Source organism: Pseudorca crassidens, chromosome 10, assembly GCF_039906515.1.
Source record: "Pseudorca crassidens isolate mPseCra1 chromosome 10, mPseCra1.hap1, whole genome shotgun sequence".
Classification (NCBI taxonomy): domain Eukaryota; kingdom Metazoa; phylum Chordata; class Mammalia; order Artiodactyla; family Delphinidae; genus Pseudorca; species Pseudorca crassidens.
This window is the reverse complement of record NC_090305.1, coordinates 67,344,648-67,359,734: the sequence shown is the minus strand read 5'-3', so window position 1 is coordinate 67,359,734 and position 15,087 is coordinate 67,344,648. Positions and strand designations below refer to the sequence as shown.

The 15,087-nt window shown below is 38.5% G+C and overlaps 1 protein-coding gene across 4 annotated transcripts in view; it reads left to right on the top strand.

Annotated features, from left to right (window-relative positions):
* The window catches only part of SMARCC1 (SWI/SNF related, matrix associated, actin dependent regulator of chromatin subfamily c member 1), a 179,948-nt gene that overhangs the window by 129,000 nt on the left and 35,861 nt on the right, over positions 1-15,087 (top strand). For 3 of the 4 annotated variants that reach the window (XM_067754181.1, XM_067754184.1, XM_067754183.1), the window contains exons 22-24: positions 6,258-6,313; positions 7,024-7,138; positions 7,817-7,971. In XM_067754181.1, coding sequence (XP_067610282.1) covers positions 6,258-6,313; positions 7,024-7,138; positions 7,817-7,971 — 326 coding nt within the window. The remainder of the gene's footprint in view (positions 1-6,257; positions 6,314-7,023; positions 7,139-7,816; positions 7,972-15,087) is intronic. The other variant, XM_067754182.1, reaches the window with a different exon arrangement.

Sequence of the window (15,087 nt, the reverse complement as noted above, 5' to 3'; positions counted from 1 at the left end):
TTCAAACATGCATGTACATACAATCTTGTACATGCCTCACAGTGTACACATATAGGGTTTTGCTTAGATGCAGTGCTACTTGAAGTGTGGACCAGTTGCCACACTGAGTTAAGAAATATGCATCACTAAGCTCTCTTTAATTCGGTTGTCAATTTTTCATGAAGTAAATTTATTAATAAAGGAAAGGAGAAAAGAGCATTGAACACTTTGGAACGTTGAACCTTGAACATGAGCAGCACTGTTTTAGGAAACTCCAAATTTTTTCCCAAAGTTCACCAGTAACACTTGATCCAACACCTTCCTAGTGTTAGACTCTGCTGATGTAGCAGGTGTAAAATGATGTTCTTTTATAGTTTTAAATTACATTTCTCTTACAACTAATTTGAGTATCTTAAATTTACTGGTCATATGTCATTCTGTAAAATAACTGTTCTTGTCTTTTACTTACTTTTCTATAGTATTTATTTTTTTTCTTTATAAATCTGACGTACTAGTCTTCTAGTTGCTGTGCTGCATGTGTTTTCTCTTATTACTTGTTCTTTTTGTCATCTCAATGAAAAGTCGTCCTTGATTTTAATAGAGTTTTGTCTTCTGTTTTATGGTTGGCACTTTTTGTGTTGTGATTAGGAGATGATTCAAGTTTTTTTTTAATGTGTCTTTATCTAGAATTGATTTTTGTTAGCATATCGAAACGCAGTTGATTTTGCATGTTAATTTTATAGGTAACTGCCTTGTAACGCTGTCATTATTTCTAATAACTTTTCTGCAGATTCTTCTAGGTATATAGTTTTATTCTCTGCAAATCATAAGTATTTTCTTCTTTCCTTTCCAGTCCTCTTTTAATTTCTTTTTCTTTATTGACTACCTAGACCAAGACTTCTGTGGCAGTATCAAAGGAAAGTAGTAATACTGGTATCCATGTCTTGCTCTTGATTTTAAAGGGGATACTACAGGCATCTCTCCATGAAGAATGACATTTATTGTAGGATTATCAGTAACAATCTTTGGAGGGCACAGGAACTTTCCTTTTAGCCCTTGTAATGAAAGCTAGCTTGTCATGAAAGATACTGAGTTTTATTACTTTTTATGTGTGTGAGCAAATAAGTTGATAGACATATTAATGTTATATCACTCTTCTGTTACTGTCATATTATTTTGTCATAATGTATTGCCTTTTTTATATACTACTGTTTTCTGTCTTTAGATATTTTGTTTAGGAGTTTTTCATTTGTGATTATGAATGAGATTTAGTCTAGTGTCCTCTAATATTCCTTATCTGTTGTCCGTATCTGATTTGTGAATCAAGGTTATACTGACCTCATAGAATGAGTTAGAAGGTATTCCCTTTTCTCTGTTCTCTGGAAAAGTTTATGAAGATTATAATCATCTTTTCCCTAAAAGTTTGGTAGAGGGCTTCCCTGGTGGCACAGTGGTTAAGAACCTGCCTGCCAACGCAGGGAACATGGGTTTGAGCCCTGGTCCAGGAAGATCCCACATGCCGCGGAGTAACTAAGCCCGTGAGCCACAACTACTGAGCCTGTGCTCTAGAGCCTGTGAGCCACAACTGCTGAAGCCCGCACGCCTAGAGCCCGTGCACAGCAACGAAGAGTAGCCCCTGCTCACTGTAACTAGAGAAAGCTGCGCGCAGCAACGAAGACCCAATGCAGCCAAAAATAAATAACTAAATTTATTTTTTAAAAAAATAGAATTCCCCAGTAAAAACATCTGAACCTGTGGTGTTTTTGTTTTTTTAAAACTATTTCAGTTTTTCTGTTAGTATACTTCTTTTTCTTCCCAAATCTGTTTAGTAAATAAATTTTCTAATAATTTGTTCATTTAATCTAATTTTTCTATTTTATTTGGCCTAAAGTTTTTCAGAAGTTTGTCACTTACACTTTTTTATTAAATATAGTTGATTTACAATATTATATTAGTTTCAGATGTACAACATAGTGATTCAATATTTTTATAGCTTACACTACATTTATTATAAAATATTGGCTGTATTCCCTGTACTATAAAATATGTCCTTGTTGCTTATTTATTTTATACCTAATAGTTTGTACCTCTTAATCCCCTACCCTTGTCTTGCCGCTCTCCCCTTCCCTCTCCTCACTGGTAACCACTAATTTATTCTCTATATCTGTGAGTCTTTCTGTTTTGTTAGTTTGTTTTATTTTTTATATTCCTCATATAAGTGATAACATAGAGTAGTTGTCTTTCTCTGTCTGATTTATTTCACTAAGCATAGTACCCTCCAAGTCCATCCATGTTGTTGCACGTGGCAAAATTTCATTGTTTTTTATGGCTGAGTAATATTCCTCTGTGTGTGTGTGTGTGTGTGTGTGTGTGTGTATTCCACATCTTCTTTATCCATTCATCCTTTGGTGTATACTTAGGTTGTGTCCATATCTTGGCCACTGTTAAGTAACTGCTGCTACAAACATTGGGTTGTTTATATCTTTTTGAATTAGTGTCTTCATTTCTTTGAATATATACCCAGGAGTGGAACTGCTAGATCATATGGAAGTTTTATTTTTAGTTTTTTGAGGAACCTCCATACTGTTTTTCCATAATGGCTGCACTGATTTACATTCCCGCCAACTGTGTACTACGGTTCTCTTTTCTCCACATCCTTGCCAGCATGTGTTGTTTGTGGTCTTTTTGTCGAGAGCCATTTTGAAAGGTGTGAGGTGATACCTCATTAGGGTTTTGATTTGCATTTCTCTGATGATTAGCAACTTTGAGCATCTTTTCGTGTGCCTATTGGACATCTGTGTGTCTTCTTTGGGAAATGTTTATTCAGGTTTTCTGCCCATTTTCTAATTGGATTTTTTTTTATATTGAGTAGTATGAGCTGTTTATATAATTTGCAAATATTTTTGCCTCTTCAGTAGGTTGTTGTCAACTTCCTTTTTGACCTTTGCTTTTTTTTTTTTTTTTTTTTTTTTTTTTGCGGTACGCGGGCCTCTCACCGCTGCGGCCTCTCGCTCCGGACGCGCAGGCTCAGCGACCATGGCTCACGGGCCCAGCCGCTCCGCGGCACGCGGGATCCTCCCGGACTGGGGCACGAACCCGTGTCCCCTACATCAGCAGGCGGACTCTCAACCACTGCGCCACCAGGGAAGCCCAGACGTTTGCTTTTTTATCAATAGTTATGGCCTTTCTTCCATTCCTAATATTATTAATTTGTGCCTCTCATCTCTTTTCTTGATCTGTCACGGAAGAGATATAGGATTCTGTTATATATTTAAACTCTATTTTTAAAATTTCTTTAATTTTTTTTTTTACTCTTGTAATTTTTTTCTCCCTACCTCCTATATTCTGTTTTTCTTTTCTATTTTCTTAAAAAAGATGTACAGCTTGTAGACTTTGAACCTTTATTTCTTTTCTAATGTAAAAATAAGAAGGCTTATTTCACATTTACATTTCCTCCTAAGTGCTATTTTTACTGATTCTCAAAATTACATTTCCAAGCACAGAGAAATTTTTTTTTTTTTTTTTTTTTTTTTCGGTACGCGGGCCTCTCACTGCTGTGGCCTCTCCCGTTGCGGAGCACAGGCTCCGGACGCGCAGGCCCAGCGGCCGTGGCTCATGGGCCCAGCCGCTCCGCGGCATGTGGGATCTTCCCAGACCGGGGCGCGAACCCGCGTCCCCTGCATCGGCAGGCGGACTCTCAACCACTGCGCCACCAGGGAAGCCCGAGAAATTTATATTTTAAACTTCTAATTTCATTGCATTGTGGTGAGAGAACTTAGTTTGTATACCATTGACTTTTTGAAATTTGTGAAAACTAGCTTTATGGCTTAATATGTGATCAGTTTTCTTTGTTTTAGAATGGATTAAACTTTTTATTGATTTGTGTGTGTGTGTGTGTGTGTGTGTGTGTGTGCGCGCACTGGAAGATGTGATCAGTATTTTTTAATGTTCCATGTAAGCTTGAAATTAATGTGTATATATTCTCTAATCGTTAGGTGTAGAATTCTACATGTATATGTTAGAACCATCCACTGTATGTCTTAAATTGAGACAAGTCTGTTCACATTCCCTACTATGATGTACATTTTCATTTTGCCATTCGGTCAGTTTTTGCTTTATATAGTTTGACACTCTGATTAGGTTCCTAAAAGTATAAAAAATTAACAATTTTTTGGTGAATTAAACCTTTTTCATCATTATGTTTTACCGTCTACTTCTAATAATACTCTATTCTTAATGCCTTTATTGACTTACAGTACCACAAAAAGGCTACCGCCATTCCTTGGGTTCGGTTTTGCCTGGCATATCTTTTTCCATGTTTCCATATTCCCCATTGTCCCGTTCTATATATGGATCATTTCTTTAGATATGTTTTACAGTTTTGTAATTCTCTCTTCACCTGGTTTAATCTGTTTACCCTGACTTCATTTCTAGGAAATATTTTTATCTTTTGGGGTTTTGTTTTTTTAAATTTCTGATCATCTGTAATACTCTCATGTTGATGGGAGATCTTTATGATTCTCTACATATTACATCCATGGCTACACTAGATTGAGAGTCTGACAGATCTCATATTGGCGGTCCTCAGGTTCTGAATCTGTTGATTAATGTTTCTGTTCAGTCTTAGTGGCTTTCTTTCTTGATGTTTGCTCTTTGTTGAGATTATTACTCTGATGTCTTTTTGGCTAAAATTGGAATTGGAAAAACTGTCTGCAGAGGATGCTTCTGCTGCTTTTTCAGGTAGCCAGGGGTTGCCACTGGCTTGAGATCACATTGGCCATCCTTGTGGCTGGCTCTCTGTGCAGGAATCCTAGTCTTCCTTTCCTGCCCTGCAGCTGGCTAGTCCATGGGCTCAACTTCCTGATGGTGAGGTATTAGAAGCAAATATGTCTAGGCAACCATTCCCTTTCAAATTCCCAAATAATCAGAACCTGGTCCCACTACTTCCACACTCTGGTCCCACTTCTGGTTCTGTAGGCCTTGGGCATTTTGGGGAAGGTGGTGATCTTTAAAAGCTCTTCTACCTGATATGAGATTCATGATGTCTTAAAATATCATGTCCTTTGGAGCTCCTATTCAGCCGTAATTCTGGAAGCAAGAAGATCCTATTATATTCTTAAGAATTGGAAAAATAGAGATTTTTCTATTTAGTAACTTTAACACTGTTAGTTTTAAACATCATTGTTTAATATGTTTAAATATTCTCATTGAGTATAAATGCTATTAGCCTTATAATTTATGAGGACAATATAAAAATTTAAGCTATAGGATATTTGAATGTTTTTATTTAAAACCACAGCAAACCCTCATTATGTTTGAAACATTTGTTTATGTATAAAGTTCTAAAACCAGAAGTATTTATCTGATTGTATCATGTTTTTGTTTTTAAGTCTTTGTTAACTTTTTATCTACAGGATGTATTTAAGGCCTCCTTAGCACAACATTCAGTTCTCTTCATTATACAGCCCCTGTCGGCATTATCTCCCTCTTTTTGATCTCTGTCTCTTTTCTAGTCTCACCACAACTTAAATTTCCCCTACTCCCTTGAGTTTTTTGCCTCCTTTCCTTGAAATGTCCTTCTCTATACAAGTACTACCACTGCCCCCGCCCCCCACCCCCCAGCCATGTCTGCCTCAAAAATTCTCACGCAATTATCCTTCCCTGACTGAGATAGCCATACCCTCTGTGCTTCCCACAGCGTCTCATCTGTACGCAAACACAGTGGGCTTGTTGGCTTATGTCCTCCCCAGCCAGAGTGTGATGCTCTTGAGGTTCAGTGAATCTCTAGCTCTGCACTGTTTCTCTAGTATCTGACTGACTCAAAATATATAACTTGTTAAGTATCTTTAAAAATAAATTATTTTTATTTTTGCCTTTTTTTACTTAAAAGGTGTTTTTGAACTTTAATTTTTATGCATACAGAAAAATGAAAACCTCAGTGGGCAGTTCAGTGCATTTTCACAAATTAAACACAGTCATGTAGGCGGCCCCAAGATCAAGAAACAGATCATTACCAGCACCCAAAGCCACTCTTGAACCCACCCCTTTCCTGGTTAACCACTGTCCTGATTTCTAACACTGCGGATTACATTCATCTATTTTTGAACTTTAAATTAGTACAATCATAAAGTATGTGTTATTTTATGTCAACCTTATGGTTGTGAGATTTGTCCGTATTACTGTGTGTAGTGGTATTTCAGACACTTTCACAGCTTTATAATAGCTTTTACTTTTCCCCCACATTGTACTACTACTTGTTTTTATTGCTTTGCTTGTAGAAGGAGCTGAAGAGGAAAAAATGGAAACAGATACTGATGGTCAGCAGCCTGAAAAGGTAAAAAATCAGTCTGTCTGAATTCTCTCACAACAGGCAAGCCAGAGAGCACTACCTTTCTCAGCATAACAGTTTGGGTTTATTTTGATCTTTTGGGTCCCTCTCAGAGGACTATAAGTGATTCTATCAGCCATTTGGGCTTTGCTGGTTTAAGTTTTTGCTGAATATAGTTCTTTGTTCTTTGCTGAATATAGTTTCTATAGTTCTATAGTTTCTATATAGTTTTGTATAGTTCTATATAGTTTTCTATAGTTTCTGTAGTTCTTTGCTGAATATAGTTCTCTGTGCTATACAGTAGGACCTTGTTTAAACAGTACTGTGCATTTTAAATGCTCTTAGTCCTTCTAGCCAGCTAACCATTTATTTATTTGTTTGTTTGTTTAGTTATCTAGTATTTAACCAGTAAATAATGAAAATGAGTCCCACTGACATTCCTTTGGACACTGTATCCCTAGCCTTATAGCAGAGAGGGTGGGGAATTTGTGCTTTGGAGACTTAAAGTCTCGTGAGCACTCAGGAGTTGAGAGTAGTGAAAGGTATTTCTCTGAATTTATTTATTTCTTTTCCAGTTTTTCTCTCCAAGACCTTTCTGAACCTAGTCCATTTCTTACCAAAAATAGTGGAACCTTTTGTTATTCTAAGATAATATCACTTGTAAAAGGATAATTTTTTTTCTCATTCTCTGTCCTCTTCTTTTGTAACCCTTTCAGGCAGAAAACAAAGGGGAGAATGAAATGGATGAAGGTGATAAAGCTCAAGATGGAGAAAATGAAAAAAATAGTGAGAAAGAACAGGATAGTGAAGTTAGTGAAGATACCAAATCAGGTAATTTGAGGAAACTCTTTGGACTTTATTATGTAAACCAGTAAAAGCACTGGAGAAATGTAGGCAGTTAAATTGTGTAGAAATATTCCCTCATTTATTATGTGTTTCTTAACATAACAGTAAATATGCATTTGAGTTTTATTTTGCACTTAGGTACCAGTGCTGATGCTAGTGGCTACATTGTTTTCAGTGATATATAGACAAACAAGTTGTTCAGCTGTGACTGAAATCACCACACACACCTGCCATTTTATTTCCAGTCCATTGCTGGTGTGTCCCATCCTGCCTGACTTGAAAGACTTGCAGAAGTACTCTGGTCTCAGCTTCTGATTTTCTCCAGACGCTCGGGTTTCCCAGAGCATTTCATTGACTGATGAGCAAACATATGGTCTTAGGACTTAGTTCCCCTGAATTTTCCTTTATATTCAAGGGAACTACACAGAGAGCTTAGAGAAATAAAGAGAAGACAAAGTATACTATTTAGAACATCCATCTCAAATAGAAGCAGACTTACATGCATGGAATGGTTTAGTAGAAATCTTAAGAAGCAAAAGGCACTGAGATCTCTTTGTAGCATCAGTCTTAGTTCATCATGTGGCAGAGGTGAGAAGTAAGATGGCCTATTGAGACTGGGCACACTGGTAATAAAGCTTTCTGGTTTGTTTTTTTTTCCCCCAGAAGAAAAGGAGACTGAAGAGAACAAGGAACTCACTGATACTTGTAAAGAAAGAGAAAGTGATATTGGGAAGAAGAAAGTAGAACATGAAATTTCTGAAGGAAATGTAGCCACAGCCGCAGCAGCTGCTCTTGCCTCAGCTGCAACCAAAGCCAAGGTTTGCCCCTGACAGCTCTTTTCCTAGTGCTCTCTTAAGCCGTGAATGGCTGTATTGTTTTGAGGTTCTTGGGAACATTTAGTGTAAAGAGCCTTGCACCCCATAGGAGATGACTATTTGCTTGAGTGACATTTCTCGGTTAGGAATTCCACAGGCAGGAGAATGATGGAAATAGCAGACTTGATCCTAAAAGGTGGCTGCCTTCAATTTATTCATTGTGTCCTTCAGTCTTGTGAAGACCGCAGTGATTGAAGGCAGAATTTAAAGCCCCTCCAATGTGCCTGCAGAACGTGTCTTGGACTATAGTTCCAATAATTTCTACCAGATTGAAGTATTTGTAATTTTTAAGACAAAAATCTGTTTCCCTGTATAAATACTTTACCCTCCTCTTACAGACAGAAAGAGAGGGAACCTAAATAGCTCTTTTTCTTCTTGAATTTGCCAGCTTTCCTGGGGGTGGTTTTCTCTATTTATAACATAGTATTGGCTTCCCAACATATTTAAGAAGAAAAGAGAATGTCATTTTCCCTGCTTTGTTTTAATTTAGCACTTCAAAGCATTCCAGGCATGAATATGTCAAGTTTTAAAAAATCTATTTACCCCTTTTCTATTTTACCCTCAAAAGTAGTTTCCTGTCATTATAGGTCACCACATTTCAAGCAGTGGTTACTAGAATATAGCTAATCGTTTTATCTTGAGCTGTTCTTGATCCATTGGTAAAGATGTTTCTCATGGTCTTTAATTCCCCTAGACTGTTTAGCCGCTGTGAACTACTTCTCCAGGAGTTTAATCTGTGTAGCATGATTTATAACAGATCCATAGATGACCCAGTTCAAACCATAAGACTACTGTTTTGAGAGCCTACCCGTCTGACGTAGGTGCAGACGGTGTGGGGGAGGATGTTTACAGGTCACAGTCTTGCTGAGTCAGTTCAGACAGATACCCCAGCTGAATGTTACTTCACAGTAGATCGAGGTTCTGCATATTCATACTAGCCAGTCTTTTCCAAAGATGCCTCCTGATCTTCATGGTTCTTAAGTACAATTTTAGGTATTCTGTATCTTCTACCACCCCCAACCTCTAGGAATTTATGAGATGTACTCTTGTTTAAATGAATACTGATGTAGACACCAGTTTGACTGTTGTTTCACATTTGTTTGGTTTTGTTCTTCCTTTGTTGGAAGCATTTTTTTTAGTCTCTGTCTTCTGCCAGGTTGGACTCCTGGCTATCTCATTGTCTCTAAGCTGTCCAGGTTCTTACTGTTCATACTGTCATCAAGGATCTCAGAGACCTTAAGGATTGTCTTGGGTATGTTTTCTCATTTTATAAATGAGGAGCTGGAAGCCAGGAGGACCTCCTTCCTGTATGCCTTTTATCAGGGCATAGCACAGCCATCCACCCAGTCTTCACTCAAGTCACTTTTGACTCCTCTTATTCTTTCATTTTCCATAGCTGTTCAGCTACCAGATGCTTCCTGGTGCTCTAGTTCATCCGATAATGCCCAGGCCCTCCCACCCCACCCCCCATCATATATTGCCTGTTTCCTTCATCCCATTCTCTGTCCATCAGCCAGAGTAATCTTTTTTTGTTATTCAGTTGTTCATTGAAGTATAACTTATATACAAATAAGTAGATATATATGTCTAAAACTAGTGAATGTTTTCACAGGCTGAACCCACCTATAGACTCACAAACAGCTACTGCCCATATCAAGCAACATAACCTTACCAGCTCACCAGAAGCTTCCTCACGTCCCTTCCAGTTACTGTGATTCCCTTCAGGAGTAGATGCTAGCCTGTCTCCTAACACCATGACTTCATATGAAAGGAATCATATGCAGAAGAATCTTTAAACAAACAAATATGAGCATGATACCTTCTTAAATAACCTCCCTGTCTCTCTCAGGCTCGAACTCCTTAGGGAATTTGGGAGTTTTTCATGATTGGGACCCTTCTCACTTCTCAAGTGTCATTTCTTGCCTGTCTGTCCTGAACTGTTTCTTGCAGTTCTACCAGACAAACTGCCCCCTTCTCCCATCTCCAGCTGGGCTTTTTTGGATACCCTCCCCTCTCACAGAGCACGCCTCTCTCACTGTTGCTTCCCATTATTTCTCCTCTCTATATCACTATGTGTGCTTCACTGTAAGTTGCCAAAGAAGGAACTAAAATGGTAGATTACCGTAAAAAGTTTTACGAATGCTTCATGATGTTTTCATAGCTGTTAATATGTGCAGCTTTGGGCACAAAAGTTTGTATACTGTGTATCACTGACCACTTTGCCACAGCTGTTTGACTCCTTCACTGCAGAGAAACTGCTTTTATGGATCAATTGCCCTGGCCCTTGGATAGTCCATACAAGGTTTAGAAGAGTGTCCAAAGAACATTTTCTTTTCAGGTCACTGAATTTATACTCCCTCATCATCACTCACTCTTACTTCTAATAACTGGGAACTTGGGTCTTCGTTCTCAGAACACCTATGTCTTCCACTGATTTGTGAAAGTGTTCACATGCTCATGCTACATGACTTGGCACACATGAATTGTTCAGTGCCACTTAGAGCTGTATCTGATACATTTCACAGCACACATAATCATTTTTGTACTACATGGTAATTAAGGGGTAAGGAATTCACTAAAATTACTGTAATTAGTACAACTTATCTAGCCTATCCAAGTTATCTCTTATTCTCTTTTTGTTCTTCTCAGTCTATAAACAGCTTTGTTATTAAGAGTTTTCCTTGATACATTTTAATTGTTTGTCACACTCTGACATGGAGTAGTAATTAGAGGTTCTAGATCTAGCTCCAAAACAGATAGGGTGGGCATGCTTTCTGGCTTTCCCCACCCTTGCCATATGAGGAGCTCTTGGGTATCACATCCACTTTTTCATTCCAGCTACTGACAAGCTATGGACTAACCCACCTGAAGAGTGGTATGTGGGTGTGAAAAGGAGCACTGTTGGCTGGGTGCTCTCCATCCCTTCCATCTAGGTTTAGCTGGAAGTAAGAATACAGAACTACTGCTGGAATAAACTTAGAAACTCCAGAAAGTAGAGTAGATCCTCTTTTATCAGCAGCAGTAGGATTCAATTCTTTTAAAATAGCAGAAATCACATTTTTTTAAGAACACACAGACATCTCCTTCAGATTTTTTCTACTACCACCCCATGCCCACATACTTTAAAAACGAGGTTTGTCTTTATGGTAACTGGGTGTTAGTTCTGGAGCAACAGGAAGATTTTTTTCTTAACTCTCAGAAATACCCCATAACTTGCTCCCTTATGCCTAAACTTCTTTCTTGAGATAGGAAAATTTTCATTGTACATTTTAGTCACAATGGTTTACCAGATAAACATTGATTGAATTGATTTGCATTATACGCATTGATCATTGATGCCATCTCTCTTTATTTGATGATACTGTGGAGAGGAGACAGAAGGAAAAATTGACCTATTTAATCATTTTGCCTACAGTTAGCCCTGTTCACTTCCATCCTTACATGACTAAATAGAAACTACTTCTGTTCTACCGGCTAGAAGCCGTGATTTTTTATGTAAAGTTCACATAGCTGTCCCGATCGAGTTACTTTTTACCATTAATCGTTTTTTAGGTTGTTTCTCCCACATTCCATACGTCATCTGTGTCACACTCCCAGACCATCTTATTCTTCTTAGGTTCTATAAAGCCATTATGAGAAAAGTTGGGGCTCTCTCTGTAGCCCTGTTTTTGGAAGGCCTTGGTCATCACTGTTGCCAGATCTGTTAAGAATCCATAGCATGAGCATTAGCAGTATTCCTGCTCCAGTTATCCATTGCTGTGTAACTACCATGAAGCTTAGTGGCTTAAAATCATAATCATTTTATGATTTCACATGATTTTTATGAGTGAGAAATTCTGGTAGACTCAGCTAGAAAAATTCTGCTCTGTGTGGCGTTGGCTAGTTTACTGGGTATTCATCTCATGCCTGGGCTATTATGGAGAGCCTGAGATGGCTTCACTCACACGCCTGATGCCTAGGCTGGGGTGACTGTACCACCTGGAGGCTGGCTGGCATCACTGTCTACACACAGCCTCCCTAAGAACTTATCCTGGGCTTCTTCATACTAGGGTGGTATCAATGTGTTGGACTTTTTTATGTGGCAGCTTGAAACTTTAAGAGAAAAGTGTCCCAGATGATAAGAAGGGAAACCTGCCAATGTCTTGTGGCTTGGGCCCATACCTGACACTGTGTAACTTCTACCTAGGTCTACCGGTCAGACATTCTGTCCACATTCAGGGTGATGAGGGGATATAGAGGCCAACATAGAAAACAAGTTTACAACAAACATTTCAGGACACTGGTATCAACCAGGCAGACAACAAAAGGAGAATCAGTTGTTCTTGAGAAGTGGTAGAGCTTCAGCTCAGAAATTGCAGAAAAAGTTAGGTGTTCCAACATACATGTAACGAGAGTCCCAGAAGGAAATGAAAAAGATGCAGGGAAATTTAAAAAAAAAGAAAGAAAAGAAATTGTGGCTGATTGAAAACTTGTCAAATTTGATGGAAGACATTAACTTATAGATCCAAGAAGCTCAATGAAAAAATATAGGAGACCTGCTGTTAAAGATACTTAGAGGCCCTCCTCTCTAGCAGAGGCATACCCTTAGGATTCTTAGAAACCCTGCTATGCACTCCCTTCAAAAGGTCTAACAGCCAGGCACACCTGGAGGTATTTACTCTGAGTTCAAATTTTACTGTAGTGCTCTGGATTTGATCTTTGTCCTAAAGCCATTTCTAAGTTTCAAATTCTTGCTGGGAGTAACCAGTGATGAGAAGCAGTTTTATTTTCAAACCCTGCTCTGTTTCGTCTAAATTGTACCTGAAAACTGAATTCTTCCTTCTTTGGTTCCTCTCTTTTCTTATATAAAATACAAAAAGAATGTTTACATTTTGCCTGGAAATCACTCCAGCCAGATCCACAAATTTATTAATTACCCTATTTTCCACATCACTAGTGTGACAATGTTTCCAAACTTTGTGCTTCTGTATAGCAAAGATCTACTTCTGTCCAATCTACAGTAATATTTCCCTCTCTTTTAAGCTCTCACCAGTGGTTTTCTTGAGAATGCACTCACCACATGATCCCACAGCCAAAGTCACACTTTAGGTTTTTGTTCAAATAGCGCCCTATTTCCAGGTACCACATTTTTTTTCCAATAGCAAAACTTAGTGGTTTAAAAGGCAGGCCATTTTATTATATCTCATGATTTTGTGAAATTTGAGCACTGAACAGCTGGGTGATTCTGTTCCATGCTTTATCTGTTGAGTCATTTAGTGGTATTCACCTTACAGGTATGTACATCTGGAAAGGTCCAAGGTAGCTTCCTTAAGTCCTAGTCCTTGGCAGGGGTAGCTGGGTCCAATTTCCTCTCTGTGTAGTCTCTAGGTCTCTCCCTATAGTCGCTTCAACAGAATGATCATATACTTCTCACATGGAAGCTTGGGACTCCCAGAAAGAACACTGCAAGAGACAAGACATGGGAGTTCCCAAGCTGGGACCCAGAAAATATCACCACTGTTTTCTGTAGGGCAAGGCAGTTAGAGAGGAGGGGTCGTAGTCCCTCTCTCTCCAGTGGAAGAAAGGCCGATGAGTTTATGGCCGTCTTTAACCTACCACAAGTCCCTTCTAAGAATTCTGCAGGAAAGTAGCCACTAAAATATCAATTGTTAATTGTTAATAATAGACATTGGGTGATAACTAAAATCCTTCGGATTTAGAATTTTAAATTTTAGTTCGAGCTTTGCCGTTTACTAATCTCTTGGGCAGCTAACATAACTTTTCTGAACGTACATCTTTTTTTTTAAATCAGAAGTCCCTTCTGATCTGCCTTTCTGACCAGATTATCGATGAGAATCAGTCAAATTTATGTATAAAAAAGCATTCTGGGGAATTCCCTGGCGGTCCAATGGTTAGGACTCTGCACTTCCACTGCAGGGGGCCCGGGTTCGATCCCTGTTCAGGGAACTAAGATCCTGCTACGAGCCATATGGCACTGGTGTGGCTCCCCAAAAAAAGCATTCTGTAAGATGGAAAGTGCCATACTTTGATTATTCAGTATTTGAGTGCCCATTATGTGCCAAACACTGTACTACAATACTAGGTTTATTTTGATGCCTAAAATAGATACGAATAGTCCCTGCCTCTTAGGAACTTAAAATCAGTCATTAACCTTGAACTTCACAGTCATTTGAGTGGAGACATTAGACTAGACATTTTAGTGTGAAGGATAAGAAAAAAACTAAAGAATAAAATGTTGGAAATGTAACCTTGAGGAGTGACTCTATTAGGTGAAATCTAATTAGGGATTATACACTATTCAAAATTTCTTGGAATGAAACTCTTTTCCTCTCTCACACATAGACACAACACATAAATTTATTCTACTTTTGCACAGTGATTTTCACACAGGTCTTGTTTATAAATGGATTACTGTCTGATAGATACTTATAAGCCCTAACAACGAATGTTTCATGTGTGTTATCACACAATGATTTTAGAATTTATTGAACTTTTTCATCTCATTGATGTAGAAACAGATCCATAGAAATGAATGATAGGGGCTTCCCTGGTGGCACAGTGGTTAGGAATCCGCTTGCCAACGCTGGGGACACAGGTTCAAGCCCTGGTCCGGGAAGATCCCACATGCCGTGGAGCAGCTAAGCCTGTGCACCACAACTACTGAAGCCCGTGCTCATAGAGCCCGTGCTCCACAACAAGACAAGCCACCGCAATGAGAAGCCTGCGCACCGCAATGAAGAGTAGCCCCTGCTTGCCACAGCTAGAGAAAGCCTGCGTGCAGCAACGAAGACCCAATGCAGCCAAAAATAAATAAATAAAATAAATAGTTTTTTTTAAGTGAATGATGGGCCTAAAATTATGTAACTAGTGTAACTAGTTATGGACCGAACTAGTACCAAAACCCAGATCTCCAGACTTAGAGTCTTGTGATCCCAACCAACCCAGAAACGTAATCTGATAAAAATTCTTCATTCCAAGGAAAATGTTTTCAAACATTTTACAATTAAAAACCCAACAGCTAGCTTAAAAAAGTGTCCATCTTTTTTTTCTTTGTTTAGC